Here is a 16,433-nt window from a genome sequence, read left to right as displayed (position 1 = left end):
TAAGGAGCTGGTATTTTTCGGGTAGTTTTAAATTGTAATTTCACCATTTGTAATCATGGGATATTGTGGTTTGCAGGTTGCACAAACCAGCCTGTCAGGACATCGAGTCCACAGTAAAAGGACCGGAGCAAGCGTTCGTTCCTGGGGCGTTGTGCATCCACCCCCTGCAACACATACTCTCCACAGCTTTATCAGGAACCGTATTACTTCTCTCTCGCACCCCCCTTCCGCTGCTCTCTCTCTCTCTCTCTCTCCCCTCCGGTATACGGCACCGTAAGACATAGTGTGGAGTTGCATTAGGTAACGCTGTGGTGGCTGTACTGCTCCAGCCGTCTCCTTTGTGTTTGTTTGTTTCCCCCTGTCTGTGTTGTTTGTGTGTGGGTGGTGGCTGTCACTCCTGGCTCCCGGCTCAACTTCCACTCACTTGCTGCAATCAGCTGTGCACCCTCCCCGACTACACACCTGCTTTCCATCAAGCCATTTACAACGACATATCAACGGAGGCTCCACAACCTTTCTCCGCCAGAACGTCAAGTATCAGCCGTATCTCGCGTCTCCCCTCCGGTACACAGCACCGTAGTGTGGATTTGCATTAGGTAACGCGAGATACGGCTGATACTTGCGCATTAGTTTCTGTTAAGGATCAGTATCAACAGTCCTGCCAGTAACGTTACTATATTATCAATGCTACTTTAGTTATAGCCTGATATATGATAGCTAACTTCACAATGTTGTGATGTGACGTTAGCTAACATTCTGTAGCTAACGCGGGTCACTCACCAAGATAGCTGCCCAGTTCTCCACTGGTTCTCCTCACACCACAGCTCAATTTCTCTCCGATGGCCGTTATTTCTTCTAATTCTTGGCTGCTCCTGGTCTCTTGGATGCCTAGCAGGCTCATAATTATAAGGTTGTGGTCCGTCATATGCATTTGAATATTCATGTTCAACTTCTTCTGTGTCGAAACTAGCATTGGCATCCATGTTTATTAATACGTTACACCGGTCGCTCTCCCCCTTGTTTCCCCCATGTTACGTCACACGCGGGAGGTCACATGCCGAGGCTTTTTTATGCTGAAGTGAACATTTCTTACAAAAACGACGCCAGATGTCACTGTAGTGTATATTTCTGTATATTTTTTTGAAAATCTAGTGTATTCATCATTTTCCTACACATTTATTCACAGGCGTCTTTAACCTGGAAGTTGCTCTTTAAATAAAACATTTTGTTGTCCTTTGTAATTGGCTTATTTTCTTTTGGGATTTTACCGTGTCGATGGAAAACCATTAGTTACCTACAGTAGGATGCTGAGAAGAAAAAAACTGTGTACCTACCAGTTACAACAAATTTGGCATTGACTTTGAACCAATGTATTGGTTTTATGACTAGGTCAACCACATCTAAAACTTCTAACATTCCAAAAATGTCCAATTTCTATCATTCATTTAAACTCATATGGTATAAATATAAAGTGCTGAAGAAATCGATCAGTTAGTTAATTGAAGTGAGATCTATAACCTGTCCTCTCCTTCCCTCTGTGCTGCAGATCAGATCAGAGGACGGTATTCCCCTTTCAGGTGTCCTCCTGTCTCTGAGTGGGGGACAGTTTCGCTCCAACCTGCTGACTCAGGACACCGGCCTGCTCACCTTCAATAACCTGGTAGGGATCCAGCAGTGTGTTAATCTGCTCTCACAGTCTGCTAGTTGACGGGATCTCTATCTAATCTGTTTATTTTTCTGCTTCCCTCTCCTCAGAGTCCCGGTCAGTACTACTTCAAGCCCATGATGAAGGAGTTCCGCTTTGAGCCGGCGTCTCAGATGATCGCAGTGGAGGAGGGTCAGAACCTCAGTATTGATATCACTGGCATCAAGACTGCTTACAGGTATGCACATGTGCCTCGATGCTGTTTATAATAGGAGCCTAACATGTCCACAGCATAAGTCTAATGAGTGTTTATACGTCCTCAGCTGCTACGGAGCCGTGCAGTCTCTGAGCGGGGACGCAGAGAGAGACGTTGCCGTGGAGGCGGTGGGACAGGCAGACTGTAGCATCTACAGCGAGGACACCGTCACCGATCAAGAGGGGCGCTTCAGACTCAGGGGTCTGCTGGTAAGTACGAAATGAACACACTTAGGTTCTCAAAAAGTGAGCTAATCTTGTTAACACAATGTGTATGCCCCATTTGAGCAGGTGTAACTGACTGATTTAATGTCTGAAATGCTGTACAGATGCTATTTCTTTCAAGCCTTTTCACTGTGTTCTAACTATAATGTTTTGTTTCTTTCAGCCGGGTTGCAAATATCTCATTCAGCTGCGAGCTGAAGGCAACGACCACATAGAGAGGGCCTTACCACAATACAGAGCAGTAGAGGTGAGAGGCTAAAGTGTTAAAGGCTTGTAAGCACAACTGTTTGTAATACTCAATAATTTGTATTTACCATCCCAAGGTACACAGTAGAAATAATCTGGTCAGGATACAATAATGGGTCATTGGTGATGTTCAGGAGCTCATTAACAGCTGCAAACAGTTTTTTTGTACGTTTTTTTAAATGTTTAGAATCACTGATTCATGGAAAAATAATGTTTTGTGTTCTTGCAATAACTGACGGCTTTAGGGTAGTTGAAATAAACTGCATTTTTTGGATTAGTTGTACTTGAAACTGAGTGGAAAACATGGGGCTTTATTTTTGTGTTTCTTGCAGTAAACCCGCTGCAAGTTTAAACCTCTCTTTATAATTTTAGTTTGTCAGAAGTTCACGCTCCGTAATCGCTCTGGCAAGGCAGGAAATGCCTTAGTTCCATTTAATTCTCTATTATTATCAAACCTTGTGACTTGTGCTAAGTTTTATCCACAGTTAACATTTGGCATTTTCTAAGGTTGTATCTGATCTAAGCTCTGTTTCCCCCTCAGGTCGGCAGCAATGACATTGAAGGGGTCAACATCATCGCCTTCAGACAAATCAATCAGTTTGACCTCAGTGGAAACGTCCACACGTCCCCTGAACACCTCGCAACACTATCGGTAGCACTGCTGGGCTTATCTTCTCAATAGGCGCTTTCACACCGGAGCACTTTGACCCGTACTTTTCCCGTTTAGTTCCGATAGTGCCTTGAATTTTGCGTTCACACCAAAAAGAGAACTTAGTTCAGAGAACTTTTACCCCCATTTGTAGTGCCTGCTAGAGAGGTGGNACACACACACACACACACACACACACACCACACACACACACACACACACACACACACACACACTGACTAATAAGCGCCTCTTCTGTGTTTCAGACTCTGACAGGTCAGAGTCTGAAACACAGAAGAGGCGCTTATTAGTCAGTGTGTGTGTGTGTGTGTGTGTGTGTGTGTGTGTGGTGTGTGTGTGTGTGTGTGTGTGTGTGTGTGTGTGTGTGTTCAGTATGTTGTATAAGGGTGTAATATTAACTAGAACACATGAAAGGAAACTGCTTTTTGACACAAATGATTTCTCATTTGTCTCATGATTGAAATAAGATGATTGAATACGTGTAAGTAAAGTGTCACTGTTACTCATGTCATGGATCATGTATATGGTTTGGTGTGTGTTACCTGAACTGTCCCCTGGATACTCAGCCCCAGGCTTCTCCTCCTCTGCTGCTTTAGACATCCTGATATCTGTAAGAAACACACACACACACATCAGTTAGGGTCACTGTGAATACAGAGAGGTACATAAGGCGAAGCTACAGTACGTGGTAAGAAAAGCAAACATTGTTGCTTCAAATTCTTGGCCGACGGGGGAGAAAATGATATTATCTGCGACATGTCTGCAACATTTGATCACTGTATGTCACAAACTGCGAGCGAAGACAGAAAGACACACAACCTTTTTTTATGCAAATCATAATTTGCATACAAATATTCCAAGGCATTTGTGGACACACTGTTTGCTGTTTATGCACATTTAAATGGTGGGATTTTTCTAGTTTCAGCCTAAAAATCTACTGATATTTGAGTTTTAACATTTTGGCCAAATGTATAAATAATAGGTGTAAAAAGAAAATCAATAAACATCCAGTGTAGAAAAACACACACTTTACACATCTTCAAATTTTCTTTGTGTGTTAACCTTGTCCTTGCACTCATCTGCTGCTTCTTCTCTCTTTCGCCATTCAGATTCACAAACAAAGGAATAAAACAGCCTCTGCTCTCTGAATGAGAGGTCAGTCCTACAGTAGGCCTCTTTCACTTCAATTCAAACTGAGATTAACGCTGTCAGGAAGTCAAAGGAATAGGTATACAAATTCTGGTATAAAAGCAACAAATAATTCTAAGAACTAATTCTTTTTTAAAAGAGGGCTGACTCACTGTCACTGTATTATTCACAACAAGAAGTGGAAAGGATTTCACTTTTGACCTGTGATACATTTCACTCCAGTGCTGGCGATGAAACCCTTTTAGATTGGCTAAATCAAATCAGAAATGCATCACTTTTAAGATAAAGCCAATATATATTTTTTAAGTTTCTAAAAATACAAGTTGCGAAGGTGCGTAATATTTTTTGAACTCTCTTTTTTACTCATTAAATGCGACCTGGAAGTAGCTAAGAGAAAAGTGATGGTACCTTCCCATAGCTCTTTAAATGTAAACTTTATTGACCCGGGATGTGAGCATGGGATTAAGAATCAGCTTTTCTTTGGCAGACATCATGCTAACTACCACCGCTTTTCTTTGTGTTAGTGGAGACTTCTGGGATGTAGCAGTAATTGGTGGAGGAAGAACGCACCAGAGGAACTGCTTACCTGAGCACCAGACATTACTCAGCACTACTGCCGCCGCCATCTTGGATAAAACTGTCCTTTAGGACTAGTATGCTCTTAATTTCTGTAGCTCATTTTACGGCTTCAGCTTTAATCTTTTGTGAGGAACGGCCAGTTCAGCCAAAGCTCAAAATATGAGCTCTGTGTGAATTAGAGTATGTGTTCTGATGGCAGGTTCTCCGTTTTTTTAAAAGATGTGCGAAAATAATCAAAGTACACATGATAAACCACGGCTCAGATCCTCCATCCTTCCTCTGTTCTTCCTCACTATAATTACAGCCATATAGAGGACACACACACACGGAAATAATGAATACTTGAAAAAAATTAATTAAAGGGCTTATTGCAAATGATATATAAGCCTGGTGTGAGTGTGTGTGTGTGTGTGTGTGTGTGTGTGTGTGTGTGTGTGTGTGTGTGTGTGTGTGTGTGTGTGTGTGTGTGTGTGTGTGTGTGTGTGTGTGTGGTAATCTTATCATCAGGGTCACAGGCAAGTTCAAGGTGTGATGCAAGGAAGTGGAAGGAGGGATGGAGGGGGATAAAGGTGTAGGAGAAAGAAAGACAAATAGATGGAGCCATGTATGGTTGCATTTAAAATCCAAAGAAAAAAAGGGAAATATTAAATATAAATAAGGTGGAAACAAAGGTTAAAAAGACAAGACAAATATATAATATTTGTGCACTGAAAAGAGATGCAAAGTTTATATTTTCTTTATATCCATGCGCAAAAATCTCAACATAGGTGGTCCTTTCGCAAACATTTGGTATATAAAAGGATATAAGATTGTTTGTTGGTCAGTGTTTTGTGTTATTTGTCAAAAGCCTCCATCAAAGAACATAATGTAAACATTTTTAAAACTTTTACATGTCAAATGTATCAAATTGAAACCCCCTGCATTATTGTAAAGAAAAGGAAACCCAGCACTGACTGAGGTCTGTTAGTGGAGCGTTGCAGTTACACAAAACCACCACATGGGGGCAGCACTCTCCTGGAAATGCTGAATGCGTTGTACGGAGAACCCGGGAGAACCTTAATCGGTCTTTTGAATCCTTTAAGTAACCTGTCATTCACAATGACACACGTTGAGGAGTAGTATACTGCAGTCACATAATAGAGACTTTAAGTTGACCTAAATTAAATGCATTTAAAGTTGCATTATTCGATACTCATTGGTTTTCTTTTACCTTCAGCTACATCTTTTTTTTTTTTTAAAGTTATATATACTAGCAACAAATCACCACGAAAATACAAGGCAATGTATTAAACGTATACAGTTAGGCTACTCAGTTTCCTCTATAAGCTGTATTTTACAGAGACAGAGGTACTGGACTTATAGTTCTTATGAACCAGTATCTGTTGTATTGTTTAGTTAAAATACTTCTAATATTGATTCACTGCTACACAAGATCTATGTATTACTGCTGCTTCTACTTAGAGCTTCTTTTACAGGTACTGATATATTGCTGATACATCTGTTAGAATTATTACTACTAAGCCCAGCTGGGTTTATATATCTTCAGACAAGTTGGATTTAAGACTTTGAAGTCGTTTTCAATGCCACTCAGAATGAAATGTAGGTCTAAGACTTTGAAATAATCGAGATGAACGAAAGAACATCAATGATTTTGGTTTAGGGAAAATGTTGCTAAAATGACGATTGCATCATAAAAAGTCTTGTGTCTTCACTAGCTAGCAGACTGAGAGAAAACAAGATATGACTTCTGTTATCTCTGCTATTGTGATTCGCTTAATGCAACCACATTCAGTCAATTATAAAAAAAACGAGTTTTTATTTATCTAGAGATATATAATAAAATAACTACAAATAAAGTCCTTCCTCCCACGTCTTAGCATCTTTAAGACTTTTGAATGATTGATTTAAGACATTTCACTACCAATTCAGGCCATATTTTTATCTTTAAAGGCGTTTCTGTAAACACATACACATGAAAAACTGAACAAAATTCAGACTTAAGAAACACAATTTACTAAAATGTTGCATCCATTTCATTTCAACACCGGGTTGGATATAATACACTCCATTTCAAAGACACACACACATGTGCACACACACACACACACACACACACACACACACACACACACACACACACACACACACACACACACACACACACACACACACACACACACACACACACACACACACATTACTATTCCCTGCTCCTTTATCCTTTCAGCATATGAAGAGAGGGATCCCATAAAATTATTTTAACACCCCCCCTCCATCTTTCCCTGCCCTAACCCCTCTGGCCATGGGGCCTTTCAACCCCCACCACCTCATATATGCTAACAAATCAAACACACTGAATCCCCAAATGTCCCAGATGTCCAGTACGCATGAAGTCATATTTTTCTTTCATCAGGACTAAACAGAAAATAAGACTTTTCTCTACTAAATCTACAAATGTACAAGTTTTTTATTTTGAAAATGTTCTTTATTTAGATTTGAGTGAAAAATGTCCCTCTGAGGTGCAGTGACCACCGTCCTGACACACTTCTCCACCCCGGGGCAGTTTGACAGCAGCCGCTCGGATGCAGCCCCCCCCCCCGTTCATGCTCATCCTATCAGTACTAATAGCATAGAGAGAGGAAGGGGAGAGGGGGAGAGGGCAGATGATGTATCTGTCTTCAGAGGTTGACATGGCCAGCCTGCGTGTGTGTTTGGTGTGTTAAAGGGGGAAAAAAGAGGGGGGTGCAGGGTCACTGTCAGGGAATTAGAAGGGGAATGGTGGAGGGGGGGGGGAATAGGATGGCTGGAGGGGTCCTAAACTCACCCCCTTTCTCCCCTCTTTTTTTGCCCACCCACCCCGCCTCGGTCACGCCTGTCAGGGGCCGGTGACAGACGGCGCGTGGGTTACTCTGTGTGTGTGTTTGAGGGAAAGGGGGGGTGTGCCGCTGTTTGGCGTGTGGATGTCAAAGGTCAGGCACATGGTCTCGTCCAGCTCGCGCCTCGCAGTGGCACACACACACACACACACACACACACACACACACACACACACACACACACACACACACAGCCTCTCCCACCTGTCCCTTGTCACATTCACTAAACAAACACACGCGGAGCTGCAACTGCTGTAATGGGAAGATATTTGAAAACAGCTGTGAAATTATGTAAAATATGCGGTAAAGAAGTATTTATAGTCACAAAGGAAAGGGAAACTGCTATTTTTTACCAGTTATCAAAATTATAGAAATATTTATTTTGTTGAATTTGTTCAGCTTATAATATTTTAGAAATTATATTTTTGTATTCTTCCCAGCGCATCGAGATGTCTCCAATTAGCTCGTTTTGTCTTGTCAAAAATCCCAAACCATAATATATTAATTTCAAGTCATATAAGACAAAGAAATGCAGCAACTTCCGACCTTTGAGAAGCTAATCTAGAGAATATTTTTGTCATATTGGCATGAAAAATTGTAATAAAAAACGAATACAAAAAACAGCCGTTGGTTTTCAAGTTGTGTTAGATAGTAAAAAGTTAAGAGGAAAAGGACAGGCAACTAAATATTTGAAATCTGTGGTGTTGAACATTAATAACCATTATAAGAAGTTCAAAAATGAGTGCAGGTTAATGGTTATGATTTAAATACACTTTAACATTGGTGGTTTGACCATTGTAAACAAGTCAAAGCTGAAATAACATTTAAAGATCTGCAAAACAAACTTCGAACCCAACTGACCCATAACGAGGAAAGAAACGTGTGAACAAAACGTTTTTTAAAAGTTTAACATGTGCATTAAATAGTTTCCCTGTAGTTGTTTATATAAGATGAATGACATGTGTGACTTAAAGGTCAACTTTTACCTTTCATAACAGAACGGGATTGATGCACAGCAAGGGTGGGCTATTATGCATGACCACATACTATGTGAGAAAAAGGACAATGTGTGTTTTGTTCTCGTTTTAATGAGCATCTCTCCAGCTGAAAACAAAGCAGAGCTGTGTATCTGAACGCATTGGGCTGCAAGTAATGAGAATATATTCAGCTTTAAATGAGCGGAGAACATGCTGCATATATATATATGAAAGATTGTGACTGTGGCAGAATAATTATACTTCCAAATGATGTCGCCCAACTGTGTACATTTGATTTCATAGTCTAAATTCTATACTGTGTTTCAAAGGTTTCGCAACTATTTACAGCAGAGGTTGACTTTTACAAAACAAGAGATGATCTAATTATGCTAAACATTTTTTTTGCTTTTTAATGCATGTAACATTAAGCTATCTGTGGCTCTTTTTCTGGTGTAACAATGTGCATTTCCCCTCTGTGGGACTAATAAAGGGATTCTGATTCTGATGCATATACATATTACACAGCAGAACTTGTGAAATTGCTTCATATTATTAATATTTTGGAAAATAAATTTGGATTTTGTTTTTTATTCCAGTTTTTTCTCCCTCTAAGCTCCTGGCTATATATATGCCTTTAACCTATACTGACAAATGATCCACTCTATATCCAACTGACTAATATAAAGCAACATATTCTGTATCATAGATAGGCCTATTTGGGCCGCTATGTAGCTCAGTTGGTAGAGCTGTTGGCTCATGAACAGAGCTTGGACCTGGGTTCGATTCCGGCCTGGGACCTTTTGCCCCTTCAACTCTGTCTCTACAGTCAAGGCAATGGAGGCCCAAAACAATCCTTTTTATATATATATATATATATATTGCTTATTATTTAAAAAAATAAATGAGAGTTTTGTTTTTTGTTCCAAGCACTCACTTTCTTATGTAAACTAATTATGTTTGGGTTTTAGGTAAGCGTATTTGGGTAAATACTCATGTTAAAAGACAAACAAACAGGAAGTGCTAACAGGTAGCCTGTACAAAAAGCTGCCAGTTAGCTTGAGGTTCAACCTTGTCATTTCTAATAAGCATCCTTTCTCCTTCACTGTGTCCCTCACCTCCTACGTTCCTTTGTCCTCCATTGGCCCTTTTATGATTTATTCTGATCTATCTCTCATGTCATGTCTTCCTCTTCTTCTCTTCCTCATTTCTCTCTAACCTTCCCCCCTTTTTCTTTACCTGTCTTCCCCTCCCTTTATTCCTCCATTCTCTCCGTACATTGTTATCTCTAACATCCAGTCTAGCTATCACCTTCTGTACTTCTTTTGTATTTCTTGTTCATATGTGTTGTGTAAAAATGTTTTTTTCTGCGCTACATGTGAACACATTGGTGCAGATGATTCTAATTATGTGGACCATGTTTCTGTGCAGGAGGGTGAGCTCACCTCTGGCAAAGCTAATGGTCAGCACACTGGTAACTAGCTCACCTTGACACTTGTTGTGGCCACATACAGCGAGAGCAAAACCTCAGCCTGGTATCCATAATATAACGAGTCCATACGAGGTAAATAACTCTGCAATAGCTGCTTAAAATGGCTGCATGCATTGATACAACTATGACTGTCTTATGTGGAAAGAAATTATTATTTATTTTAGATTTAGAGCGTAAATATGTAATTTTTTTGTTAAAGATATGTCCTGAATTGAACTTAACATCTTCAAGTTACTCTTTGCGCTCACTTTCTATTTCACACATTTCTTATTTGAAGTCATTTTGAGGCTTTAAGTCTAGATTCTGCTCCATTACATTAATGTTATCACCGCAACTGTTAACTGTTAAATCTGCCCTTTTGCGTCCACCAAAAATGTAATACTTCTGTGTCAGGGAAATATTTGTTTGGCTAAAAGTGTCATTTGTCTCCCTCTGTGTCTACATCTATTCCTCTCTCTGTCTCCCCCCTCCTCCCCCCTCTCCTTCCTTCAGTAGTGGTCAGCCGCAGCGGTCATGGCACCACTGGACAGCGCTCTGCTAGCACAGGACACACAGACTCGTTGCCAGGCAACAGCAATGAAAGATTACTGAGTGTGTGTCCATGTGTATGTGTATGTGTCTGTGTGTGAGCTCGTCTGCTCCTCACATGTTTGTGTGTGTACCTGTGAGAGTGTTAATCATTAAGAATAAACATGTTTCCCTGCCTGTAAGCGGAGGCTTCGCTGTGAGGCAAACAGAGTGTTGCATGTTAATGTCTACGCTATCGTTTACACTTTTTAACCAATATTAAATGATTGTTCTGCCTTTTTCCCTCAGGTAATAATAACATCATAGTTGTCAGATAAAAAAAGGAGAAAACCCCATTTAAAAGGAATTTAACCTCACCATATTTTACGGTTTTACAGCTGTAAGCAATTTCCAGTGTTCTTCCCAGAAATGCTAATCACTTCCTGTTTAAAGGCCTTTAACATGAGTATAAGAATGAAACAACTGAAAAGAACACCATACGCTGATCTGTAATCCTCTTTCTAAGCAATCGATTCTTTCCATAAGTGACTTGTTTCATGCATCTGAATACTGAGAAACAGAAACGGCCTCTCCAGAGTGAATGAGTACCGTTTGTATGAGTTTATGCACAACTGTGTTTTGTGCACACACGTATGCGAGTCAGACAGAGAGTGATTACATGCTGTATGTGTGTGTTCACGAGCGTATGTGGGCGTGCACGAGGGCGAGCGCTTTCCGAATATGTCTCTAGAGTGTTTATTATATCCGATACAGTACCTCTTTCTCGCACCACATATTTCTGTGCCGATCGATTCCTCTGACTCCCGACAAGACAATAATCGCAGCGCCCTCCCTCTTTCCTTCTCTCCACCATTATTACTGCCCTCCCCAAGGAGCACAACCCAGGGATGGAGGGATGGAAACAGAGAAATAAAGGAAGGGAGGACAAGGGGGGGGGGAGGAAATGGCCACTGCGTGTTACTTCCTTACCCAGAATCCCTGCGCCGGGGCGTAAAGATTGGGATAGTGGACGAAGGAGGAAGAAGGGAAATGGAATCAAGATGTTGAACATTTTGGGAATGTTAGAGGGATAATGGTGGATGCTAGGAGACATGACAGAGATGTTTCAAAGAGGAAGACAAGGGGAGTAAAGATGGCAGGGGGAATGATGGAGAAACCAGAGGGAGGGAGGATGGTGATGGGACAGTAGGGAAGACGCATGAGAGGAAGGCGGAAAAACAAATGAGGAAGGAAGATGAAGAAATTCACAAGCAAATGACAAACAGGCAACAACAAAACATGTAGGAAGCTAGGATAATGGCTGGAGGTGTAAGAAATAACGAGGTGTGCTGAAGAAGAGAATTAGACGAGGAAAATCCTCCCTCCCCTATGAGAAAAAGAAAGGCAAGGGCTGATGGGAAGAGCGGACACGAGTGAATGGATGAGTAGAGGGATGCTGGGACAGTTAGTGAAGAACTGAGCAGAAGGGAGTAAATTAGCAAAGATGAGAAAAAAAGAAACACACATTTAGAGCATTTGTGAAAATTGCAGTGAGATTATTGAAGAAGAAGAAGTGAAGAGCGAACTGCGGTGTGACAGAGCTTCCTCGCAGGAAATAGCAGGAAGGAAAAAGACAGTGACAATTGGACTAACAAAGACACACAGCCTCGCCTTGATGGTGTGTGTGTGAGTGATTGGATGAGGAGGGAGGGGGCAGATTGTGTGCAACAGAGTCAATGACAAAATGAACAGACAAACCGGACAGAGAGATGGCAAAAAAATGAGACGAGAGGAAGAAAGGGAAAGGAAAAAGGTCAGATAGAAGCCGCCGAGACATGAAACGCCCGCCCTGAAATCCCAGTTTCACGTCCGAACTAACACGGATGTATCGTCGCCGTTACGGCAGGACAGAAGTATAGCACTCGTGGGTAAACCCATCATAAAAATTGCTCCTAAAATCAAATTACAAAATGGAAGGGAAATGTACGGCGCTGCCAAAAAAAGAGGCAAAAATGAATTGCCCAAAATGGTTCACTCATAACACGTACTCCCGCAAACATTGTTGGCTAATTTGCCAAACATTTCAAATCAAATTGTAAAACAAAAAAAAATACTTGCTATTTTTAATGTGAGGATTATAAAGAGTCAAAAGCCTCGTTTTCAGCTTGACCTTGATCACGTTTATTTAATGGAGGCTGAACGAGCTCATAAGTCCAGGGATGGCAGAATGTTCTCCACCCATAGAAGATCATATTATCCTTCAATTTGGAGTTATGAGGTTGTCATGTGACTGCAGGGATATTGATGTTCCGACTGTTTGGATTCAAGGATAACAAATCCCCGTACTGTGTGTCGAGAAACCCCCTCACCAAAATCTAAAATCAAGCTTTTTCGTTGTGACACACTCCGATTTAGGATCTGATCTTGTACATTTCTTCGCGAGCAAAAGACAGCACCAGGTTTGATGACCTACGGTGCTCTATAAGTGTAAACAAATGAATACATCGGAGAATGAGTTGTGTTGAATCCTCCGCCCTGGGTTCTGGTGATCTATGGTGCGTGCTGCGAGCCGTTAGATGGTTAGGTTTACAGGTTTATCGATTGGACCCCGACTTAAATTGGCTCCCAATTAAACAGAGCGCTTATTTGACCTCTTTACCCCTTCCTGTCCCCCTTTCCTGTCCCGTTAAATACCCCCCCCGCCTCCATCTCCTCCTTATTCTCCCCACCTCCATCGCGCCGAGCTCCTCTCCATCGACACATCCATCTTTCGCTCAGTGTAATACCTCTACTCCCTTCCCCCCTCCGTCTACGGCCATCACCCCATCCCCATTTTCTGTTACCAACACCTACCCCCCTCTATTTAAAGCCCCCTCTCTCCATCAGTATACAGCAGTGCCTTCTTTCCCCCTCGCCGTCCATTTCCCACCTTTCCTCAGAGCTGATCTCTGCTCTGTTTGTCTCTTCTACTTTCTCTCAGTCAATCCATCAATCTCTCCTTAAATAACAACGATGAATTATTAAGTGTATTTATTCAAACACCATTAATTATAAAATACAGGCGGCGTGTCAGTCTATTTGCTTTGGCCGAGGCCGATTTCAGCAGGATGGGGAGGGGAGAGAAGAAGGAGAAGAAGAAGAGGTTGGAGGTACAGGAAAGGTGAGGTGGAGAGAAAAAGAAGAGGGAGGTGAAACTGGGGGGGTTAGGAAATTGGTGTGGCTAGCGGAACAGCACCCCTCCCTCCCCACCACCCCATCCCTTGCTCCCTCCTCACCCTCCCTTCCCCCCTCTCCTTCCCCGCTCTGCTTTGTATTCTGCGGAGATGACAGGGGGAAAGCTTTATTGCTCTGAGTTTGTATCGATCGGGGCCCCGCAGAGGGGGTAGCCAGACCTGCGCACACTGGAGGCCCTTTTGCAGAGGCCGCTGACTCCTGCCTACAGCCTCCCCTCCGCCCCCGCCCGCCGCCACTTGCAACAACCAAACACACCCTTCCCTTCCTCTCATTTTTCTGTCTCTCACTTTTTAAAAATTTTGCTGGGCCTTGCCTTTCCTTGTTTTGAGAGCGTCAGAGCAACAAAAACGCGGGCAGCTTTTCTTAATTACCTGCGTGCAACATCAATGCACCCGAACACAGGAAAGCCTGGCGCAGCACGAGCGGAGTGCTAAAATGAGAGTGAAATGAAAACATGATCGTCTCTCGCAAAAGACGTCTTTCCAAACACAGATCTAGCAGAGGTGAAACGTTTCGGAGGGAGAAGGAAACACTCGCAATGAATACGCTGGCATATGGAGCAGCAACTCACATGATGAAGTACACACAGGTACACCACACACACTCAGACTGCCAAAACACAATCTGGGGCTGCAGGGTTTCTGAAGCTGCTGTGATCCCTGACCAGTTGCATCAGAAAATCCTTAATCTGGGAGCGGTTTGACCGTTCCTCAGTTCCAGCTAGGCAGGGATCAGGGCCGCTGTCGGGCAGATTCGAATTTAGGGATAAGATGGGATGGCGGATGCAGGTACTGAAATCACCCCAAGGGACAGGAGGGAATGGGGATGGAGACGGGGGATGAGACAGGGTGGAGAGGGGAGTGGTTCTTGATTTGCCCTCTGCGGGCCCCCCTTCACTGGGCACCCCAGCATTCCTAGGGGTCTGAAGGCCAAAGTGGGAGAGCCAACGGCGACAATGACTCCCTCTTTTATTTAACTGCCAAACCAGTGTTTCCCTTCGTCGCGACTGGAAGAACTGGAAGAACACCGAGTAGTTTGGAGCTAACAACACACCTAGGTCGCAACTATATCTCATGTTTATTATTGATTATTCATTTTTAATTTGGACTAAACGTCCTGTAGCCTCTACAACACATTACCTTTTAGTTACATTTAATTAAACACCAGTAGTCCCATTTATAACTTGTTTTTCATCATTCAATATAGATATAAACCTGCAATTAAAACGTTGTTCCTGTTATCAAATATGCCTTGAAATAGAATATGTGCAAGTGAAACAAAAATCGTAAAGTTGATTCAGTATTTTTGTGGAATTTTGTATTGATTTATTAGATAGCGATAGTATGTAACGAATTGATAGGAAATGATGTCAGATAAATGGGCGAAATCATGAATGTCCCTGGCCGGATTCAAACCAGAAGACGTTGCGCTAATGGCGGAGTCTTTCACATAAACTCAGATGTTTGCCGTTGCTTCGGAGATACTGCGTTAACTTCACTTTCTGATTTCGTGCAAGCCTACGAAAGAATCAAGAGCGATTCTCTTGTGACGTAAAGAGACACAACCACAGATATCTTCACTACAAGCGGTCTGACCAGCGACAGAGTGACTACTATCTAGCAGACGCAAGAATGAATCAAATGTTTTCACCCGCTGCGCTGGGCGGTTCAAGCCTTCACTGACTTTGCCAGTATCACGCTGAATCTGAACCCCTCCTGGCTCCGTTATCTGCTTCCTGAGCTTAACCAACTTCCATTATGTAGAGCCGGGATGACTACTTGGTGACCTGTGTCAGAGCAAGGAGAGAGTGGCTCGGGGATGAAGAGAGAATGGCGATATCGATGCGTGAGAGAACCTCACAATGGATAGGTGCTTCAAGAGCCACCCTGCACTCTAATCAACACCGCTCCCTCTTCAACTACTTTTCGATCCAGCCTGGCTGTGTATCTCATCTTACTTTCACACTCCTACCGAGTCACAATACCGACTGAAGTGCAACCATCCTGGTCACCGTTCTGCCTCCACTTAACATGCACCATGTTGTCGACGCGCACACGGATAAGTAACCAATTCGATGGTGAGCAATAACCGGTGGACAGCTAACCACAAGAGAGTAGCATGAATCGAGGATGAAAGAGAGTAGATCGTACGAATCCGACGGCTGTAGCAGACGAATGGCCGTGCTCAGACCACCCTGTTCTGACCACAGTCCACCCTCCCGTCCTTCAACTCTTTCGCATTAGAGTGGCTGATAAATGCTCTATTGTACGTTACTTTGCTTTCTCTTTTCAACAGAGCCGCCTCAGACCCACTGTCAGTGTTCCCCCCCCAACTTTCACCAAATGACACGATGGCCGACACAGCACACGGAAAAGTACCACAATTAAACAGAAATGTTAGCCAAAGACGGTGGTGCCTGCTTAAACCACAGAGACGTCCATCAAGCGGGTTCAGTGTATTCTTTATGCTGCACTGCCGTAACCTTTCGAAAAAACGGGAATCTCCTGCCGACTGCTGTTGACAAACACAGCTTTTGACCGGTGAAAGTGTTTGTCTTTTGCAATTGTAGGCTGGCTTTATA

At 42.5% G+C, this 16,433-nt stretch overlaps 2 protein-coding genes across 2 annotated transcripts in view; both read left to right on the top strand.

Annotated features, from left to right (window-relative positions):
• The first annotated feature begins 55 nt into the window (after positions 1-55).
• LOC104942093 (nodal modulator 1-like) lies at positions 56-3,068 on the top strand. Its single transcript, XM_010767290.1, has 6 exons — positions 56-76; positions 1,547-1,660; positions 1,756-1,883; positions 1,969-2,110; positions 2,289-2,372; positions 2,913-3,068. Exons 1-6 carry the CDS (start codon positions 56-58, stop codon positions 3,051-3,053), a joined length of 630 nt encoding a protein of 209 aa, XP_010765592.1. The 3' UTR covers positions 3,054-3,068.
• A 10,657-nt stretch (positions 3,069-13,725) lies between these two features.
• The window catches only part of LOC104942092 (nodal modulator 3-like), a 5,819-nt gene continuing 3,111 nt past the window's right edge, over positions 13,726-16,433 (top strand). Inside the window, exon 1 of the mRNA XM_010767289.1 lies at positions 13,726-13,767. Coding sequence (XP_010765591.1) covers positions 13,726-13,767 — 42 coding nt within the window. The remainder of the gene's footprint in view (positions 13,768-16,433) is intronic.

The sequence above is a fragment of the Notothenia coriiceps genome, unplaced genomic scaffold, assembly GCF_000735185.1.
Source record: "Notothenia coriiceps isolate Sejong01 unplaced genomic scaffold, NC01 NC01_scaffold00004105, whole genome shotgun sequence".
Taxonomy (NCBI): Eukaryota; Metazoa; Chordata; class Actinopteri; order Perciformes; family Nototheniidae; genus Notothenia; species Notothenia coriiceps.
Note: the sequence above shows the minus strand (reverse complement) of the source record. Positions and strands in the feature narration are given on the sequence as shown.